This window comes from Panthera uncia, assembly GCF_023721935.1.
Source record: "Panthera uncia isolate 11264 chromosome A3 unlocalized genomic scaffold, Puncia_PCG_1.0 HiC_scaffold_11, whole genome shotgun sequence".
NCBI classification, from domain to species: Eukaryota; Metazoa; Chordata; class Mammalia; order Carnivora; family Felidae; genus Panthera; species Panthera uncia.
The window spans coordinates 88,076,394-88,096,715 of record NW_026057578.1 but is presented as its reverse complement, the minus strand read 5'-3'; the positions used below and the strand labels follow the sequence as shown (position 1 = coordinate 88,096,715).

The 20,322-nt window shown below is 41.1% G+C and overlaps 2 protein-coding genes across 5 annotated transcripts in view; one reads left to right on the top strand and one right to left on the bottom strand.

Annotated features, from left to right (window-relative positions):
- SLC4A5 (solute carrier family 4 member 5) overlaps positions 1–5,439 on the top strand; it is a 106,386-nt gene extending 100,947 nt beyond the window's left edge. For 3 of the 4 annotated variants that reach the window (XM_049651734.1, XM_049651733.1, XM_049651736.1), the window contains 2 exons: positions 1,412–1,479; positions 3,511–5,439. In XM_049651734.1, the coding sequence (XP_049507691.1) occupies positions 1,412–1,479; positions 3,511–3,676 (234 nt within the window). In that variant the 3' untranslated portion in view covers positions 3,677–5,439. Of the gene's footprint in view, positions 1–258; positions 344–1,411; positions 1,480–3,510 lie in introns of all 4 variants that reach the window. The other variant, XM_049651735.1, reaches the window with a different exon arrangement.
- Positions 4,317–19,145, bottom strand: MTHFD2 (methylenetetrahydrofolate dehydrogenase (NADP+ dependent) 2, methenyltetrahydrofolate cyclohydrolase). Its single transcript, XM_049651737.1, has 8 exons — positions 18,754–19,145; positions 13,927–14,111; positions 12,011–12,133; positions 10,982–11,134; positions 10,400–10,507; positions 9,448–9,540; positions 8,944–9,069; positions 4,317–7,476 (listed from the first exon to the last, which is right to left on the bottom strand). The coding sequence occupies exons 1-8, from the start codon at positions 18,852–18,854 to the stop codon at positions 7,313–7,315; spliced, it is 1,053 nt and encodes a 350-aa protein (XP_049507694.1). The 5' UTR covers positions 18,855–19,145; the 3' UTR covers positions 4,317–7,312.
- Between the last annotated feature and the right edge of the window lie 1,177 nt (positions 19,146–20,322).

Genomic DNA, 20,322 nt, shown 5'->3' with positions numbered 1-20,322 from the left:
AGAGATTGGTTACTCTAACAGTTGAAACTGTTCTGATCAATAACATTCCTGGAAGAGTTCTGTCTTGTCTAGGACAGCAGGCTAACTATGATTGCTCCTCACCGGGCCCCAGGGTATTTGTAGCACCTCCTAAGTGTTTAGATGTAAAGAGGATGGTGGTTGGCACACATTGTGGTGCATGTATTTTCCATCTTGGCAAGAAAGCCAAAGCTGTTGTATTGCTGGTGTTTATCAGCTTTTCCCACTGTTTCTCTCCAGCCCCAGTTCCCTCCTCCCTCAGTTATAAAGATTCCCATGGAAAGTGTCCAGTCAGATCCCCAAAATGGTATCCACTGCATTGCCAGTAAGTAAAACACATGGTGTCTCTCCCTTCCTACTTACTACTAATCCTCCAGCTCTTCCTCCAAGGAACTTTCATCTTTAATTCAGGGGGATCTAATAGTCTTAAAAGCTAGAGGACTCCTGTGGTAGGCAGAGTTCAATGAGAACTGGGTCACAAGGATTGAGACTTCAACCAAATAGAAACCCAGAATCAAACCCTGCAGACGCCAGTAATCAATCTTCACTTCCATTTAGGCAAAGTCCTCCATTCCTTCCTTTCCCCTGGTGCTTCCTGATGTCTATGGCACTACCTGGCCCTCTCTTGAATCGTTTCAGACCACATTTACCCAATCCTGAATCCCTGAACCTCCCATGTTTTCCAGTGGTTATTGAAAATGATTGGGAGTTCAAATCCCAGCTGAGTTGTCTCCTTTAGAGAAATAGTATAGCATTGGGATCACAAATTTTTGTCAGAAGGGGAGGTTTTAGTGGTTGGGCTGTGCTTCCATATGAATCACAAGTACCTTCCTCCTGCTGAAATGGAGGCTGTCTGGGAGAGATGGGGCTTTGCCTACGAAGATCCTGGGGGATCTGTGGCTGCCTTTACCCCCTCCCAGCATCAGCGCCCTCCCAGTGGACACTTCTGTCAAGACAACATAGCCTTGTCTGAGAGTAGTCAGAAAGATTCCACTTGAGTCCTGACCCCAGTGCTCCTAATATAGGACTTGCCACTTTTCTAAAGGACCCAGATTAGAATCCTGCCAGGGCCCTTGAAGGGCTTCCCATCACTCTCTGTCAGAGGTATCTTTCCTTTTTTGTTTCTAATTCTCCTTCCTCCTTGCCATTTGTATATTTCCATCACCCTTTCTCACTCTTCCCTGGCCTCACCCATGCCTCACACCCACCTAACCTGGCTAAGAAGCGTCTGGTGAAGTCACCCATCCCTGTGAGGCCCCTGAATTTCTCTTGTGTAGTGTTGGCCATAGGGGTTAGAGAATAGGAAGAAGGGTGAGGGAGGCACTGGAGAAAGGCCTTCTCCAGTATAGTCCTCAAACCTGCTCCACAACTAACATTTTAATTTTCCTGCCAGGAAAAAGATCTTCCAGTTGGAGTTACTCATTCTGATTCTTCCTTCAGTGACTCAGACCTTGACCGAAGGTAATGGCCATGAGGTAGACTCCTTGGGTTTTAGATAAGAGACTAAGCAACGGCCTGGAAGGCTGAGGGCCTAGGATTTCTCAGGCTAGCCAGTGTCTCAGTAAAGGCCTTTGCTGGTCCACCAGAAGTGGACAGACATAGTTATTGGGGTCAAGTAACAAGTATGACATAACATGATTACAATACAAAAGGTACTCAACTTTAGAAAAGGAAATTTTTACAGAATACCACATAGAATAAAACTGAAAATACTGGGGGAAAAGAATATAGAGAAAAACTACACATTACTTAAGTATAGATTATTGAATGCCAGGATAAAAGCAGGTCTAAGAATCAAAACACCAGGTACTCTGATACCAGTGGAATAAAGTAACAGCATGGTTAATTAGCAAAGGGCAGAAAGGCTATCAAAGAAAGCTATCTAAATATCAAAGATCAAGTGGAGGGGTGCCTGCCTGGCCCAGTCAGTGGAGCAAATGACTCTTGATCTTGGGGTTGTGAGTTCAAGCCCCACGTTGGGCGTAGAGCTTACTTAAGAAAAAAGATTAAATGGAGGTAATAGTCAAGAAAGGATTCCAGGCCATTTCCAGGAGCCCCTCTGCCAAATGTGATACCTTGGTGTTCTGAATGAGAAACCATGAAAAAATGGGGCAACCTGATGACTGAAAACACAGAAGTCTCGAAAATGGAAAAGAGAAATCCAGGGGCAAGAAAGTCGGCCTGTTATTACTGGGAAGATGGTAGGGCGCTCCTACATGGTGCTCTAAACTGGACAGGAATCACTGTACTACGTCACCCATGAGCAAAAGCACAGGCTATCCCAAGTCCAGAGGCAGATGAATCTCCACACTCAGATGGCACTCATTCAAGAGATTTTAGAAAACTGAGAAGTCAAAGCTGTTCCCACACTGCTAGGATGAGAAGACAGACCTCACTGTAACAGCCTCCCTAAGCAGCAGACCCAAGGCCCAGGGGTATCACATGTCCCAGTTATATCTCTGCCTGGCTTCTCATTCCACCCCTCAGGTTAGGATTCTACACCATTACAAATGCCACGGATTTTTAACATACGAAGGTGTTAAGAGAAAAGCAGTCTATCTGGATCTATTTTCATTTTTAAGTAGCCTACACCAAATTGAATCTCTGTCCTAATTTCAGTCCATGGAGAGAAAATTTGGACCAGGATAGGGGATTTTCAAAAATCTGTTAAATTGTACAAAACCTGGGACAAGATCAGAAATGGAGAAAATTTGATAATTGGTGACGGCACCTCCCAACTATCCTGGTGTTTTGCCGTATCTATGGAAGTAGGTGGAAGCAGAGACCACTAAACAGGATTCCGTTTCAGTGGCAGAAAAGGCTCAGCAACACGATCTAGTTTAACAAAGATTAAGCATCTGTGATCCACCAGCATGATGCTTAATCCCTGGGGATATACAAAGGCCTATGAACAAAGACATACAGCACCATGTGCCAAGAACAGTGGAGCGCATGGAAGAGAAAGGTCAGTGTCTAAGGGAGGGATTTGCCTTATCTAGAGAGTCTGGGAATGATAAATAGGAGTCTGCCAGTTACACAGAGTAAAGAAGAAAAGAGGCAGAAGAAGGGCATTTCAGGCAATGGGAACATGCCTGAAATACTATTTGAAAATATACACACGGCAAAGACTGCTGGGATAAGCAGGCCATCAAACTAGAAGTAATCAGGAGTGCAAACAATAAAAGGCCCTGTCTGCCACTAAGGAGCTTGGAGCTTGGATTCTAACTTTTGGACAGTAGGAATCACAGAAAGACCTGTGATCCAGAAAGTTCACCTTAGCAGTAATGTGAAGACCAGGCTGAAATTCATGGCGAGACTAGCTAAGCAACCACAGCTGAAGGCCAAGTGCAGAGGATGCCACTCATTCCCAGGATGTGTTAAGAGTTCATAAGCAAAGACAACTATTTGCACTAGAACCTGCCCTGGGGCATAGCAGTTGAAAACACCCAGTACTAGATGAGTCACTCTTCCCTCCCTCTTTTTCTCATTCAGCATCACTTTGCACTTCAGAATTTCCTGTCCAGCTTCACCTGCTTTCAACTACTCACAGAGCCCAGTGTTCATGGTGCCACAGGTGAAGATAGAAATGGAGTCAGACTGTGACTTCACAGATGTGGACAGATATGGAAAAGAAACTGATGGCGAGACCACCCTCTAGGACGCAGCTTCCCCCAGATGTGGTTTAATCTTCATTGTGAGGTCGGGGCCGAATCCCTGAACTTCCCTGTACCGGTTTCCTTATTTGCCAAACCGAGGGTCACTCCACTGGATAAAAAACTGATCTGTGGGTGAAAAGTACTACTTATGTGCAAAGCTATCTCCTTTTTGTAGTTATGAAAACAACAAAGGAAACATACTTTATTTTAAAATGCAGTCCAGGATAGAAATTATAACATGTCTTGAAATGAAAAAAATGCTTGCCTCCCCAAATTATAGCTAGGATAAAGGGGCAGTAGTAAATTTTTATTAAAACAAATATCAATTAGATTTTTTTTTTAAGTTTAGATTTTAAAGTATCTAGATGGTCTTGAAAGAACTATTAAAATGCTCACACTTCAGTACACCAACGTCGGAAAATTTGTTTTGCAACTTGGCATTGGGAAGAAATATTTCACAGGTCCTATCTTTCCCTATCTCATTCAGTTTTCAAAGGGTCATTTGTCAAGTCTGAACCATCTGCATGCATTGCGGCCTTGTTCCAGCACAGAAGTGTGACTGGAGCTTTCCCAGATTGAAAAGCCAGTTGTGAAAGTCTGTTAATGAAAGAACCAACACATTACAGTGGGTAAATGTTTCTAAAAATTGTTCTTGTTAAAGTGAAACTTCAAACCACATGTTACATCAACAAAATGACCCTTTAAATTAATAGCACTGGTTTTTCACATCCAGAATAAGATTTCTTTACACCTTCAGGTAGGCTCTTCCTACAAGTTTTCAATGCCCTGATTCCCAAAGTCAAACTCCCATCCACATGACTGCTGCATGTTAGGCAGAGCTAATGTAAAATATTAAATTATAACTTTGCAGTATTAGATTACTACTTTAAAGGAATGATTAGAAGCCAAGTTGGATAGATTAATGACGCATTAGTAAAGAAGCATGAAACTTACTATCAGTCTGTCTTCAATCCCCATTTGACAAACATCAACATTGTTTATTTAACACCTACTATGTGCCTGATAGCCGCAACGCATCTGACATTTACTGTCTCCAAACCAACTATGGATTTGAATTTCAAGTAAATCTCTTTGGTTAGTCGCCACATTTACTCAAGATTACAAATGCAGGTGCTTTTTTCTTTATTCTTTTCTATTTTTTAAAGACAAATGACACTAGATCATTAACATTTGGGTACTAGGACAGCTAATTGCCTCTGCGATCTTCAGAGCCTTGTACAGTGCCTGGTCCATGGAAAAACTCTCAGTGTTTATTAAATCTCAGAGCTCCTTTCCAAGGGATACTGCCAAGAGGTAAAGCTCTAAACCTCTCCCACTTGATCACAGCAGAATGACTAAGCTGCTCACTAATCCAGAACCATCCCCTGAATTTAAGTGTAAATTCTGTATCTTCATCTGCACCAATCCTGGAAGAGCTAACAATCTACCCTTAACATTTATTTTAAAACTTGGCTGATTTCCAATGGCACTGTGTCCAAATTAAACTGTAGGAATGTTATGGATTCCGGAGTAAATGTGCTTGATTAATCAAACAAGTTGGAAAAGTATGATGTTAGTTTTTTGTTGTTGTAAATTGATCACTGTAATTTCCACCTTCTATGTCATTTATATTTTGTACACACATGAACATTGTAATTTTGATAGCTTTTAACAGGTTGACATATTGTTACTTCTCCTTGCAGTAGGTCAGAACTATTTTCCCATTTGTAACTATAATTCAATAAAACTTAATCCTGTCTGCTCATCTTGCAAACTATCATCTTCTTACATCTCCAGAAAACTATCAAAAGAATAAAGGCAGGAGCGCTTGGGTGGCTCAGTCGGTTGAGTGTCCGACTTCAGCAGCTCAGGTCATGATCTTGCAGTTTGTGACTTCAAGCCCTGCATCAGGCTCTGCTGTCAGCACAGAGCCCACTTCAGATCCTTTGTCTCCCCAACTCTCTCTCTCAGAAACGAATAAACATTTAAAAAAGAAGAAGGCAGTTGGCAGAAGAACAAGGAGGGAATAAGTCAACTCAAGTAAGTAAGTAAGTAACTTAAGTTGACTTACTCTCTCCTTGTTCTTTCTCTATCTCAAGCTGCCTGGAACAGGAGCTGCATCATCTGCCTGCTTGGAAGCCAAAATACCCAGTCCTGGTAGAGAAGAGAGGATACACAGGCACCTGTCCCAGACTCAAAATGCGCACAGCAAACACCTTCCAATCTGTCAAATCAAACACACACATCGAAAAAAATAAATGTATATAGAGGAAGGGGGCAGAGTGAAGGGGGGCAATGGCAAGCACATCAAGAAGGGCCGTGTAAATCCAACAATGTGTACATTGAACTGCATGGTTTAGACAGCACCTAGAATAGGCCTAACCACTGACATGAATCTTACAGATTAAGCTCCTGGCTTGGCACAATCTGTTGGGATGTAAGACTAAAAGGACTAGACTTGTTTCTCCACCGTGCTTTGTATCAATTTAAGGCACAGGATTAGGTGTCACCGAATACAAGAATATCTATGTCAGTTACATCCAATGAAAAAGATTAACTGTGATTAGGACACAACTAAAACTGTAGCAGGAAGATACGGTATTTTGGAAACTCATTCCACACCAGTCAGAAGTGTTTTATTAAAAAAAAAAAAAAAAAATGGGGAAACACACACACACACACACACACAGAAAACCCTTTTAATCAGAAAGTCTGATTAAATTCAATATTAAGTTCTCAAAAACCCATCGGGGAAAGCCAACAGGTTACATCAAAGCAGGCAGCTGCTGACAAGTCTTTGGTGGAAAAGTAAGTTGCATACTTCTATAAGCTGCCCTAATGATTATCAAGCCCGAGTTTTGTTTTTCAAAAATAGTTTCAAGATATATCAAGGAAACATACAGACACCCTCAACAGTACAAAGATGTAACAATGAAGTTTAAGGATATAGGAAAAGCCAAATATGACAATACACACAAATCTATAAAATAAGCCTTTCAATCCTAGAAAAAAATGGGAAACCTCATGAATGTAATGCACATAAAACGAGGACTAACAACACATGGAACCACCCTAAACATTTTCCCAACACTCAGCCATGAAATGACAGCTTAGGACACCATTAACATGTAGTTTTTACATACATTATGTATGTAAATTAGAGTAATTTTTTTCTACTCAATTACCATTTCTTCCTTTTTACCTTTTCCCTAATTTTCTCTAGCAACACTTTTCCTTTGGTTTAACCAGTTGAACTCAAAAGGTTTGGAACCTAAAGTGAGTATCAACTCTTATTGGAATAGCACTTGGGAAATGCAATCCTAGAAAAGGCAAATTTTAACTGAAGTGGCTTGACAAAGTTAAACATCCGTTCTCACTGTGACAATGTCCTCCATGTTAATCACTAGGTTGATGGCTTCTCTTGGCTGGATCACACGACCCAGCATGATACTGGCGTGCTCCGTGGTGAGGTACTGCAGAGTTCTGTGCACAAACTCCCAACCATTTAAGCTTTCAATAAATACAAAGCATCATTTTAAACCATTTCGGTAAAATAAATAAAAAATATTGCATTTCTATTGGCCTGTTTTGCCTCTTGAACTGGCTTGGACTGTTGTTTGTGACAGAAGACACAACAGTTAATTAGTAGCAACTCCACGCTCCTTAGGCTTCAATACTTCTCGCTCTTCAAGCCTCAGCACCTTTTTTGCAGCAATAATGGTATTCTTCATTAGCATCGCCACTGTCATGGGACCAACACCCCCAGGGACTGGAGTGATGTAACCGGCTTTCTTTCTGACGCCTATATAGAAACAGGATAGGCAGACTGCCTTAATTATAGCAAAGGAAATGTATGCATTTTTAACATACCATGGAAGAAGCATTTAAAGAAAAAGCAAGAATATATGTAAGAACCTTCATAAACCTCAAACTCATTTAAAAAAAAAAATCACATCGGGGCGCCTGGGTGGCGCAGTCGGTTGAGCGTCCGACTTCAGCCAGGTCACGATCTCGCGGTCCGTGAGTTCGAGCCCCGCGTCGGGCTCTGGGCTGATGGCTCGGAGCCTGGAGCCTGTTTCCGATTCTGTGTCTCCCTCTCTCTCTGCCCCTCCCCCGTTCATGCTCTGTCTCTCTCTGTCCCAAAAATAAAATAAAAAATGTTGAAAAAAAAAAATTAAAAAAAAAAAAAAATCACATCTACGTGACTCAGGGGTAAAGCTTTTTGAACATACTAATAAAATAACATTCACATAATAAGGAGTTGTTCAATGAATATTTATACATTTAAATAACCTATAATTTACTAGTCATACTTTTCCTCCATATTAAATCAATTTCAAAAGAAATACCTGGATGGGTTAACTATATGTGAAGTATAATAATTATTTTTATGTTATTAATATTAATATATTAACAATACCTACCTACAACAGTTTCTTAATTTTATTCTATCTTATTTTTTTACTATTTATTTACTAGATTTCTTTAACTATATACTGTTTACCCAAAGCACCAAAAACAAAGTAATTTTCTGGAAAGTGAGAAGATTTTTTTTTTTAACGCAATCTTAAAGCAAAAATACTTAAGCACTTAGCCTTGTATCTGATTGCTTATTAGAAATGGAAAGCTAGAAACAGACTTATCAACATAAAATTGAGATAAACATGATACCTTAAAAACTGAAAGGAGAAATCTACTAGTATACTTCAAAAGTCAGGAACGTGACTTTTTCCTGGACCATTTTTAACAGGTTCAGGTTTGCGATCTCCCCTTTCAATGTGAAAATGATAAATCTGTAACACCTTCTAGGAGACTGAATGGTGTCAGAAAGTCACTTCATTAAATTTTCAGACTTGTTAAGTCATGAAGTCGTTTCAACTATGAAGTAACCTAAAGAAAGAATGAACACCTTCCTGAAAAATATAGCTGGTCCCCATAATCTTATGATATAAACATCCTAAAATGATTCTAGAGTGACTACCATTTCTTAAAAGATTTCTCTTTAATTCATGTGGGATACATTTTAAATTACCAGAGTAACCTAAGTGTTTTTTTTTTTTTTTTTTTTAAAGTACTCTCTACCCCTATCATGGGACTCAAACTCAACGACCCCAAGATCAAGACTCGCATGCTCCACTAACTGAGCCAGCCAGGCGCCCCCAGAGTAATGTAAGTTTAAAAGTTAAAGAAAAAGTAAATGATCTGTCCTAAATGTCCATTAAAGGTAGTATTTACTGACTTTATATTTTAAGAAAATTATACTATATACCTTCAAAATCCACATCTCCAACCAACTTGGGTTTAGCAGTGATGGGATCTTGAATTCTATTTATTCCCACATCGATGACTGCTGCTCCCTCCTTGATCATATCTGCTGTGATCAGATTTGGAATGCCTGCAGAGACAGGAATGGCAGGAATGGTCACTAGTACTGAAAGAAAGATTCCACCTGTCACAGTCTTATCTGATTTCAATTTTAAGGGACATGGAAGAACTAAAAAGCTTATTTCGTGAAAACCTGTGAAAATTGTTAACCAAGGAACGAATGAAACTTCACACAGTAAACAGAAATATTTGAGCCCATTTGAAGTAACATTACCCACCAAGTTTATAGTGAAAAGCCAAAAACCAACACCGCGCGTACAGTTCCCACCTCATCTTTGTGGGCAGCTCACAGGGTCATCCCTAAAGGAATGGGAATGGGGTAGCAGAGAGGCAGGCAAATTCTAAGATTCTAAGGGCTGTCCTTCCATCCCCTCCCCGGTGTTCATACCTGCAGCAGAGACCACAATGTCTGCGAGAACTGTATGTTTCTTCAGTTGCTCTTTGGGAGTGTATCGATGAGATATTGTAACAGTGGCATCGCCTAGGAGTTAAAATATAGATGTCCTGATTTCTGAATCAAAGCTGAGATTGGATTAGGTCTTAATTAACCAACCCATTTTAGAAATTCACCATCTCTGAAAAAAATAATTGACTTAATTCATGTACCATATTTTCTGGCCAGCTCAGTAATCATTTACTTTTCAGAAATTAATACCCAATTTCTTATAACTTTCATCCCCTCATCCTATCTCTATCCTTTTGAATCATATATAATTAAATTTATTCCTTATCCCATTTAGCAGCCTTTCAAGAATTTTACTTTTCCTAAGCACAATGTCACTAGAATTACTCAAGGTTTAAAAAAATAAGCGTGCTGAAACATATTTGGAAGTACATAGTTTTGCCATTATTTCTGATGTAATCATGTAAGATCATGATAATCACGTGTGATAACTGATTTATGAGGCTTTTCAGACAAACTCACAGAACTTGACGTAATGACACACTACAGCCTTTTCAAGTCAATCCTTTGCAATGGTCTCAGATTTCTTTTCTATCAAATGACATAGAATGGGATACTAACTTTGAACTGTTTCTTAGCCCCAACTATCCAAGCCATAAAGGAAAATGTGTAATTGCCGTCAACCATGCTTACCCTCAAAACTCAAATTTAATTCTGAGGCATATCCATTTCTGTAGTAGGCCCCTAATAAATGCATTTAAAAGTCTCAGGTGACACGAGTTCAGCTTGTCCTACCAAGATCATTCCCCAAATATGCCAAATATCTGCTAACAAAATCACAATAAATACACACGCAAAGTTTAACAAACATAGGACAGCCTCTGAAGGTTTGCACAAAAGGGAGGAGGGAACACTCCTCAGAACCCCACTGCCTTACCTCCAGGGCGCTCGTGAGCCCCATCTGTGTGTAGTAGCATTGCAATGGGCATTCCAACGTTTTTTGACCTCCCAGCCACAACCACATTCTTCCCCAGGGTTGGAATGCCTATGAAGAAATATATATATTTGCATTAAAAAGAGTGCTAGACTATCTTAGAATGAGCACCAAAGAAAAAGGCAGACAGATAGCCTTGGACATAAACCAGTGATAATGAAGGGAGTTACTAAGCTTGTTGCCTCATCAGTCAATGGGGCCTATCACCTGCTACATAGAGTGAAGGCTAAAAAGAGAGAGAAAGCACCCTGTAAGCTACAAAATGTTATAGGAGTGTGCACTATCAACACAATCAAATCTTAAGTTTCCTTTATGGGGGCTTCTGGATTAAAGAGCAACAAAGTTAAAATAGGCAAACAGTCAAAATAGGCAACTGCAGAGAGAGGTAAGCTCTGGGGTCAGGACTAGAGGATGTGTGGCCGGAGTATCGGAGCATCCATTCTGCTTACTATAGGACTTTTTATCATCTGTAAGTACTATTTTTATAATAGTTAACACAGACATACAACTATAGGATAGACCTACCAGTTCGCTTAATTATTTCCCAGACACCCCATGGGGTAGCCGGTAACATGGAATACTGGTCCAAACACATTCGCCCTACATTAATTACATGAAAGCCATCAACATCCTTGTCTGGAGAAACGGCATTGCAGATCTTTCTCTCGTCCATGTGCTCTGAAAAAGAAGTCAGAGCAGTGGCCTTAAGTCACTGTTGTATAGTTACCATGGTCTGACTCCAATTTATCTGGTTTATCATGCAAACCAGTTCCCCTTCCATGACTTGCCTCTGTGATTTACTTGTCTGCACAGAAGGAACACACAGCAGGCAAAGACAAATGCTAATATCAAAGCCAATATCCTCTTGTACAACTGCTTCCCTCCAAAGCCATTTTGTATCAAGATCTCAATAGCAGGGGTGCCTTCGTGGCTCAGTTGGTTAAGTGTCTGACTCTTGATCTTGGCTCAGATAGTGATCTCATGGTTCGTAAGTCCAAGTCCCACATCAGGCTCCACACTGACAGCATGGAGCCTGCTTGGGATTCTCTCTCTCCCTCTCTCTCTGTCCTTCCCCCACCTGCTTTCTCTGTCTCTTTCTCAAAATAAATTTTTAAAAAAAGACCTAAAAATAAATAAATAAATAGGGGTGATGGGGTGGCTCAGTCGGTTAAGCATCCAACTTAAGCTCAGGGCAAGGTCTCAGTTTGTGGGTTCAAGCCCTGCATCAGGCTTTGTGCTGACAGCTCAGAGCCTGGAGCCTGTTTCAGATTCTGTGTCTCCCTCTCTCTCTGCCTCTCCCCTGCTCACACTCTGTCTCTCTCTCAAAAATAAATAAGCATTAAAAAAAATTTTTTTAATCAAATAAATAAATAAATAATCTCAATACCAAATTAAGGAGCAATTAGTATTCTGAGTATTTATTCTAATAAAATATTCACTCTTTTGAATTTAACTTCCTTTAAGTCAAGTCCACATGAGGGGCCAGGTATATAAAGTAACTAAGAATCCTCTACTCCTCAGAAATCATTCTAAGTGGTGGAGCCCAAAACTCACCTGGAAGAGGCAGCTGAACAAGGAGGCCATCTACATTATCATCATTATTTAGTTTATTGATTAAATTCAACAGTTCTTCCTCTGAAATTGAAGCTGGTTTCACAATTGTCTCACTGTTGATTCCTATAAGATTATTTCAAGGTTAAAAAAAACATTGAGGCATTTAATGAGCAATGTTATGTTGCCTGCCATGGTATTCTAACCTAGAATGTTTTCATCACACTCAACCCTGGTAGCTAAAAAGCCTGAATCAGTTCCCAAGGCACCTAAAAAGGTAGCTTCACAAATATACACACTACAGAATGTTGGCTTGACAATTCTATACATTATTCTACGCTATCCTCATTAACTTCAATTTACAGACAGGGAGACTGAGACTCAGCAAAATTGAAACACAAGCCAGTTAGCAGTGAAGGCAATCCTTCCAGTTCCAAAGTCCATGTTCTTTCCACTGCATTGTGCTACCTCCCAGTGTCTTAAAAAGCCACAGCTTGCTATTTTCTAGAGGTTCTAAAGGTTTTTCAAAGAAAAGGGGAGCAAATGTCCACTGACTGATGAATAAAGAAGATGTGGTATAGGGACGCCTGGGTGGTTCAGTCAGTTAAGCATCCGACTTTGGCTCAGGTCATGATCTCACGGCTCGTGAGTTCGAGCCCCACACCAGGCTCTGTGCTGAGAGCTCAGCGCCAAGAGCCTGCTTCAGATTCTGTATCCGTCTCTCTCTACCCCTCCCCTACTTGCACACTGTCTCTCTCTCTCTCTAATATAAATATATATTAAAAAAATGTAAAGATGTGGTACATGTATCATGGAATATTACTTGGTCATCAAAAAGAATGAAATCTTGCCATTTGCAATGACATGAATGGAGCTAGAATGTATTATGCTAAGCGAAATAAATCAGAGAAAAACAAATCCCATATGATTTCACTCATATGTGGAATTTAAGAAACAAAAAAGATGAACATATGGGAAGGGGAACAAGGAGAGAGGGAAACAAACCACAAGAGACTCTTAACAAGAACAATCTGAGGGTTGATAGAGGGAGGCGGGTGGGGGATAGGCTAGATGGGTGATGGGTATTAAGGAGGGCACCTGTGACGAGCACTGGGTAAGTATATAAGTGATGAATACTGAATTCTTCTCCTAAAACCAGTATCACACTGTATGTTAACTAAATTTAAATTTAAAAAAAGAAATAAGTAAAACCAACAAAGAAAAAGGCAGGAAGCCTCAATCCTCAGTGGTAATGAACGGAGTGTACTAAAAGCTCATGGTCCACCCACACGTCGTTTCACAGCCTTTCAGAAGGGAAGGGCACCAGGGGCTCACACCACTGACCCACAGAGGAGCAGGGAGAGGCAGAACTGAGACCAGGAAGTCTGTGGTATAACAAGACCTAGAACACAAACCTCCCATCACCCATACCCTCGGCTTCTACATTCAAAACTCTAACCACCTCTAACCTGCATGATTTAATTGGCTTTGGACTCAATTGCTGGAGAAGCTGAAAGCTATTTCCTAGAAGTCAGAGTCACTTCCTTCAAGCCTAGGACGGTGTTCTAGGCCACATCACTGAGGTCTCCTCAACCAAATCAAACTCAAACATCTCAGCCAGACTTGCATTATTGCTCAAGGGAAGCAAATGTAAATTGTGTTTAGTGTCACTTGTCAATGTCACAGAATTTAGCTTACATTCCAGAAGGCACCAAGAATACCAACCATATTCCTTCCATCCTAGTCTATAAACCTCCCCAGCAGATAGGCTGGATTTCTTTATGACAACATTTTGGATACAGTTCAATCACATTAGCCTCCTCTGACTGTGTCTTCTAATCAGACAAAATAATGAATGACAATGAAGTTTGCCCCAGGTAAGCCACAGTTTAGCAGCAGAGTCTGAGAGTGACACATACCCACTTCTGCAGCTGCCCTGGTTTTGTTGAGGACGTAGGAGTGACTCGCAGGATTTTCACCAACCAGAACCACGCTCAGGTGTGGCCGCTTGTTGCCCGATGCCACCCATTCTTCCACCTCCTGCCGCACTTCCTGCTTGATCTGCTGTGCAAGTTTCCTTCCAGAAATGACAACAGCTTCATTTCTGTGGAAGGCAACAACAGTCACAAAACCAGAGAGCTTAAATTTTTGTGAGAAGTAAAGATCAAACTATAAAATAAATAAATAAATAAAAATTATTAAATACCCCAAACTTAAAAAGTAGATTAAAACACATGGTGCCTAATCTGAGGGACAATGGAAATCTGCAGGCCAGGTTCAAAGTGGTAAATCTGCGTCCAGCTACATGTTCAGGAAGATAAAGTTGACGGAAATAGTTATCATTATCACGCTGAAGCTCAGAGAGTGAAGTGACAGTGAGGACTTGGCAAGCTGGCTCTCAAATCCAGATCTGTCTGAATCCAGAGTCCAGGCTCTTCCTGCTACACCATTCTGCCTCCTGATCATTGACAAATTGATGGACCAAAAAAAAGTTTTTCATTGCTTTATTTGACCCATCATCACTATGAAGTCAAACAGGGTTTCCTACGCACTTATATACCATTTGTAGTTTGTGTTTTGCCCATGTTATTTGCATCCAGTCATATGTTTCAAACCATTTCCCAGTTAAGTCAATTGGCTTTTAATTTCTATGATGCTTTCAAATATATAAATTATGTTATGCAATTAAACCAATAAACAACATTCTGGACAGGTCAAACCTCAAAATAACAACTGCTGCCCCCAGCCCCTCCTGGAGAAGACTTTCCCAGTAAGAATAGGGGCTGGGAGGAGACTAGTAGAGGTTCCATCTCATGGGTGGCAGTGTGCTCTACCCCGGAACCCCATGGCCCTTCCACAGCTGACGACTAGCAGTGAGTATCTGACATCAAGGACGACAATTTCTAGGCAGGCCAGTGGTCCAGTTGGTACAAAAGCTCAGTAAAGTGGGAGCAGTGGTAGTTAACCTAGACTGGTAAGAGCTTCTCCCCAAACCACATTCACACACTAGAACCACAGGGGACCTGTTGGTGGGAGGCCCCGAAGAAAGACAGAAAAAAGCAAAGAGAGAAAACAGCAGTTACACTCATGGTAGACAGAGCAAGAGATGCAGAAACTGCTACTGGGGGTGAGGCAATGAGAAAACTCAGGGTCCAAAAGAACCTCCAGTTCCCCAAATCATGTTCAGATCTCTGAAAGGCCATCTCTTTCCGATAAGAACTGTTTATGCAGCTCTTCCTGGGTTCCAATGTGGAAGATTCCTGGTTTTCTTAGCATCTGCTCCCTAAGCATAAAGGTCTCAGTGTAAACAAGTCGTCCCCTTTAGATTTGTCCTCAGTATCATGAAGAATGCTCCAACCTCAAGGCTGAGATACACAACTATTTGAAATACTGAAACAATTTCCCCTTACAGCACATATTTAATTGTCAGGGATAATAACATCAAGGTACTAGTTATCTTGTAGGTCAGATATGATTCATTCCTTTTTTTCTTTTTAAAGATTTTATTTTTAAGTAATGTCTACACCCAGTGTGGGACTCAAACTTACAACCTCAAGATCAAGAGTTACTTGCTCTATACGTGCCCCAGAAATGATTAATTCCTAAGACCACTGTTAACTATGGGTGTCTGGCTGGCATGTGACTCTTGTTCTCAGGGTGGTGAGTTACAATACATACATACATACATACATACATACATACATACATACATAAATGCCACTGTTAACTACAATGGAATTTTAAAGCTCCAACAGTCTTTAAGCCATCCATGCTTCCTTTCCATTTGTATTAAGATTAAATACCTGCTTTAAACCAGATGAAAATGTCTTAGATGTACAGCAGTAATTTTACGTTTAAACATTATATTAATTTGTACTTGTATCTTGGGAGGTATTAAAAAGATATAATTTTAGAGTAAACGAAATACTTTTACCCACATTTTATGTAATGATACTAGCATAGCACAAAGTATATAATAGTACTTCATTATGCCCATGGTATATTAAGGAATTGAAAACATGTTCACATTTGCAAATCTATTTCAGAATTACATCTGAAGGGGACTTAATTCAAAGGGCTTTGAACACAAACCCTCTGGCAACATTCCTGGGGAATAGCCCCAGTCCAGAAATGCATTTCCCAACCCTGGAGAAATTGGTTAGAGTTACACACACACACACACACAGATCCTTAATATATAATAGATATATTTATCTACTTATACACTCATAAGGATATGTGTGTAAACGTATATACACATGTATAAATATTCAGAAAGTCTTAAACTACCCTTCCTTAAAAGGTTCCTTTTGAAAGCAATGAACTTAGAGAAAATGATAGCAGCGCATTGGGGCTAAGAATGATATACTCAAATTAAGGACACAGGGTTCTGAGAGAACCCAGTGTTCCAAGTCCCAAAGGCAGGTTCTGGATGTTATGCCAATTAGCTTTCTAAAAACTGTCAAAGAGTAACAAGAACCAAAAACAAAGCCACAACACAATGAGTATCTTCTGTAACAGAACCTGTTTTAGCCTTCCTCTGCATATACAGCTCTGCAGAATGTGAAACACAGTCCTGCCAGTGAGTCATTACCTAATTTTCCATCATCTCTTTTGCCAAAGGGCAGATAAAATAACTGCTACCCCAAAAGAAACAGAGGCCCAACTTAGCCCCACAGGGAATCCAAAATGTATTAACTATATTAACTAACACTTATTTAAGAATTAAACGCTTTCACAGATGTGTTTAGAAAACCTTCCATTAAAATTATGAATGAATAAAAATAAAATAAAATAATGAATGAACAGACTAGAAAAAAGTCACAAGGACTGTTCAAATAAAATTCAAAACTAAAAGCCAACTCAGTAGTATTTTTACTTTCCTAATTCAATAGCTTTACAGCACTGTAATTTTCCATAAAAAAATTTTCAGGTGCACTTTATGATTCCTGATCAGGTTATTCTAGAAAGACTTCAGTTATCTACTAATTAATGGAACCAGTAATGAGTAAAGAAATCTACAAAGGGGGATGGAACTAACATCTATTAAATACTAGATATTTTGCTAAGAATTTTGCATACATTACTCTCAGTTACCTTGGGGTTATTATACTAACACTGGTATATAGAAGGGGAAACTGAGGACAGTAGAAACAAGATTCAAACACACTCAAACCTCTGCCTCCAAAGTCCATTTTTCCCTATGCCCCACTGTGTCCTAAACTATAGTACTATCTCTGCAACCATGAGTTTATGCTCCTGAAACTCTCTGCCAACCTCCTCTTCACCAAAAAAGGAATACACACAGACTCATAAAACATATCATTGTTTTACATTTACTAGCCAGCAGTGATCAAAGCAATACCAGGAAACCATAAACACCAAACACAGTATTGCCTTCAGAGATGTGGAGCCTACTTGTTCATTCAGAAAGGCAAGTCAAAGGAGGGCATTTGTTACTGGAGAGTGAACAAACTGGTCCCGTTTTCTAGGTGATGAATTGAGGATCCTTACAAATCTCTTCAGTCATGAAAGCCACAGGCACACATGGCCAGAACTCAGGAAGGGGACAAGAGGGAGGTGAACAGACAGTAATGAGAGATGGGACTGGAAAGGCAGGTCAGGGTAAGACCAAGAGAAGTCTTGAGTGTCCTGGGTCTTCTTTCAAAAACGTATTAATCCGCATTCTGTGTTACAACAGCACCTTGGCAATGCCTCTAATAACATTTTTACACTGACTGGAAATTACACATGTGTTCTGCCCCTTGAATTCCATTAAGGAAAGAAGACTTGATCACCCCTGAATTCACACAGCTTAGCGCAATGCCTGCATGAAAGAAAGAGCTGCTGGTACAAGGCTTAGATCGCCGGCAATGCAAAGGCTCTAAAGGTGGGCGTGAGAGTGCGCAGGTTTAGGGTGACAAATCACAGGCCCCCTGAAGACCCTTCAACCTAGGTTTAAGAATGGGAGTTTGAGGTCCCGAAAGATCAGGAAAAAACCTATTACCTCCCTAAGAAAATGCAAACAGCTCTTTCTCTCCTTTTCTTGGGTATTTAACCCTTCAGTTTACTCAGCCTGGCAGACCAACTCCGGGTGGACTGCATCAAAGCCCTGGTGAACACAGCACATGTATTCTCCTGGGAGGGGAAAGAGGCAGCCAGAAGAGCAGCCCGAGCCACATCCACCTCCCGAAGGAGGAGGGAAGTGCGGGTACCCGGCGAGCAAGCCGGCTCCGGGATTTCATCAGACTGCACCAACCCCCTCCGCCGCTAGGGTCCGGACTCTCACTGAAGGCTGCTCATTCAGAGCCCTACCCGGCACTCGCCAAAGCGTACCCTCTGCTTTCCGCAAGCGGCTCGGCATCACAGCTAAGGGCGGCCGGCAGGTTCTGGCCAGTGACCTCGGTACAGTCCTGCGTTAATCGGGGCGCCCCAGAGCCCGCCTGCCCCTTAGCTCCGCACCGTGGGCCCCGTCCTGCGGACGGACTGACCCCAAGAGAGGGCGACGCCCCGGGGCTGCGGGAGACCTGCTTCCTCTGAAAGGCCGGTTCCGGGTATCAGCCCATCCCACGGAACGATGGCCCAGATCGCAGCCGGGGGCCGCGCGCGACTGCCACGTCGTCCCGCCACCGCCCGGGACGGAGATGCTCAGCAGAACGTCCCCCAGCGCCCCTCCGGAGCCCGGCCGGCCCCCCGCCCTCGGTTCCCTCAGCTTTCGGCGCTGACCTGGCTCCCGATCCTCTTACCGAGCTACCGAGAGGTGGAAGGGGCGATGACGGAGGCGGCAGTTCTGCGCGGGCCGGAGCAGCCGGATGGCCAACGTGGACACGAGGGAAGGAGCAGCCATCACCCGCGCCGGTGTCCGCGCCAGGAGAGAAGCGCGCGCGCGGGCAGCGCAATTATACCGCGGCCGCGTGGCAGGCCCCGCCTCCCGCCCGCACCCGTTGGTCCCTTCCCAGTAAAGTCCTGCTTACGATTGGAGCAAGAAGAGCTAGGAGCAAGGCCCTGAAAGGCTCGGAAGCTTCGATAGCCTGCAGAGATTGGCTGAGGAAGGCAAACCCCTGCCAAACACAGCTAGTGTCACGGAAGCCCGGCTAACGCGAACAGGAGTTTGTTCATTCATTGCTTGAACAATTATCTGAGCGCCTACTGTGTGCCAGGCACCGTAAAGAGTGGATAGGAAGATAGACAGAATACCAACTAATAAATGCAGAAGAATGATAGAAAGAAACTGACAAAATCATAGTAAAAACAGATCACCGATAGATGTCAAAACAACTGGATGAAACTGGATTAGGAAAGAGGTATGTACTTACTGGGTTGCCAGATCTTGCAAGTAAAAATACAAGACACTCAATTAAATTTGAATTTTAGATAAATAATTTGGGAAGAGGGATATACTTATACTAAGATAGTATTCGATGGCCATCTGCAATTAAAATTAAATTGGGCTTCCTGTATTTTATCTGGCCACCCTTTTTGCATAATCTTAAAGTATCTCTCCCACAAAATACTTATTAATAGCAAAGGGGGAAAATAGTAAATTTACAATATGGAAACCTGACAGTCATGACCTTAATTAAGTGATAAAGTTAAGACCATCAGTAGTGGGACAAACACACATGGTGCACTGAGGAGAATGCATCACCTCGTAATCTTAAGTCTGAAAATTGAGTGAAATGGTTTTTCTAAGCCATTAAGTCCCCTGAAAACTGTTACAGATTTTTTCATTTACACAACAAGAGGAGAGAACACAGACCTGGAATATTAAAACAAACAGTCCAGGAAAAAGCCACATTCCTAAAATTTTGGAATTTACTAGAGGACATTAATCACAAGGAAATCCCAAATCGAGAGACATTCATGAGAAAAGCAGCCTGTACTCTTTGAAAAATATCAAAGTCATGAAAAACAAAGAATGAGGACCTGTTCTAGATTAGAGAAGTCTAGACATGACAATTAAACATAATGTGTGATTAAGAACAAAAAAAAAAATGGTTTTCTTTCTCTTTGTTTCATTTTTCTTTTTTCTTTCTCCTTGCTATAAAGGATATTACAGGGAAACTGGCAAAATATTAATAAACTTTGTAGATCAGCTAATAGCATGGTATCAGTGTAATTTCCTGATTTAACTAATCATATAGTGGTTGCATAAGAGAATGTACTTGCCTTTAGAAATAAAGGGGCATTATGCCTTCAACTTTAAAATGGTTCAATATATATATATATATATATGTATATGTATATATATATGTATATACATATATATATGTATATACATACATATATGTATATACATATACAGTTTACCTTTG

What these genes read in the sequence shown, in the direction of transcription:
- MTHFD2 (XM_049651737.1), bottom strand. Translation starts at nt 18,854, where the DNA reads ATGGCTGCTCCTTCCCTCGTGTCCACGTTGGCCATCCGGCTGCTCCGG. An exon ending in GGCTCACGAGCGCCCTGGAG is followed by an intron (nt 9,541 to 10,399) that starts GTAAGGCAGTGG and finishes TTTAACTCCTAG; the next exon opens with GCGATGCCACTGTTACAATA. An exon ending in TGGAGATGTGGATTTTGAAG is followed by an intron (nt 7,477 to 8,943) that starts GTATATAGTATA and finishes GTTTCTATATAG; the next exon opens with GCGTCAGAAAGAAAGCCGGT.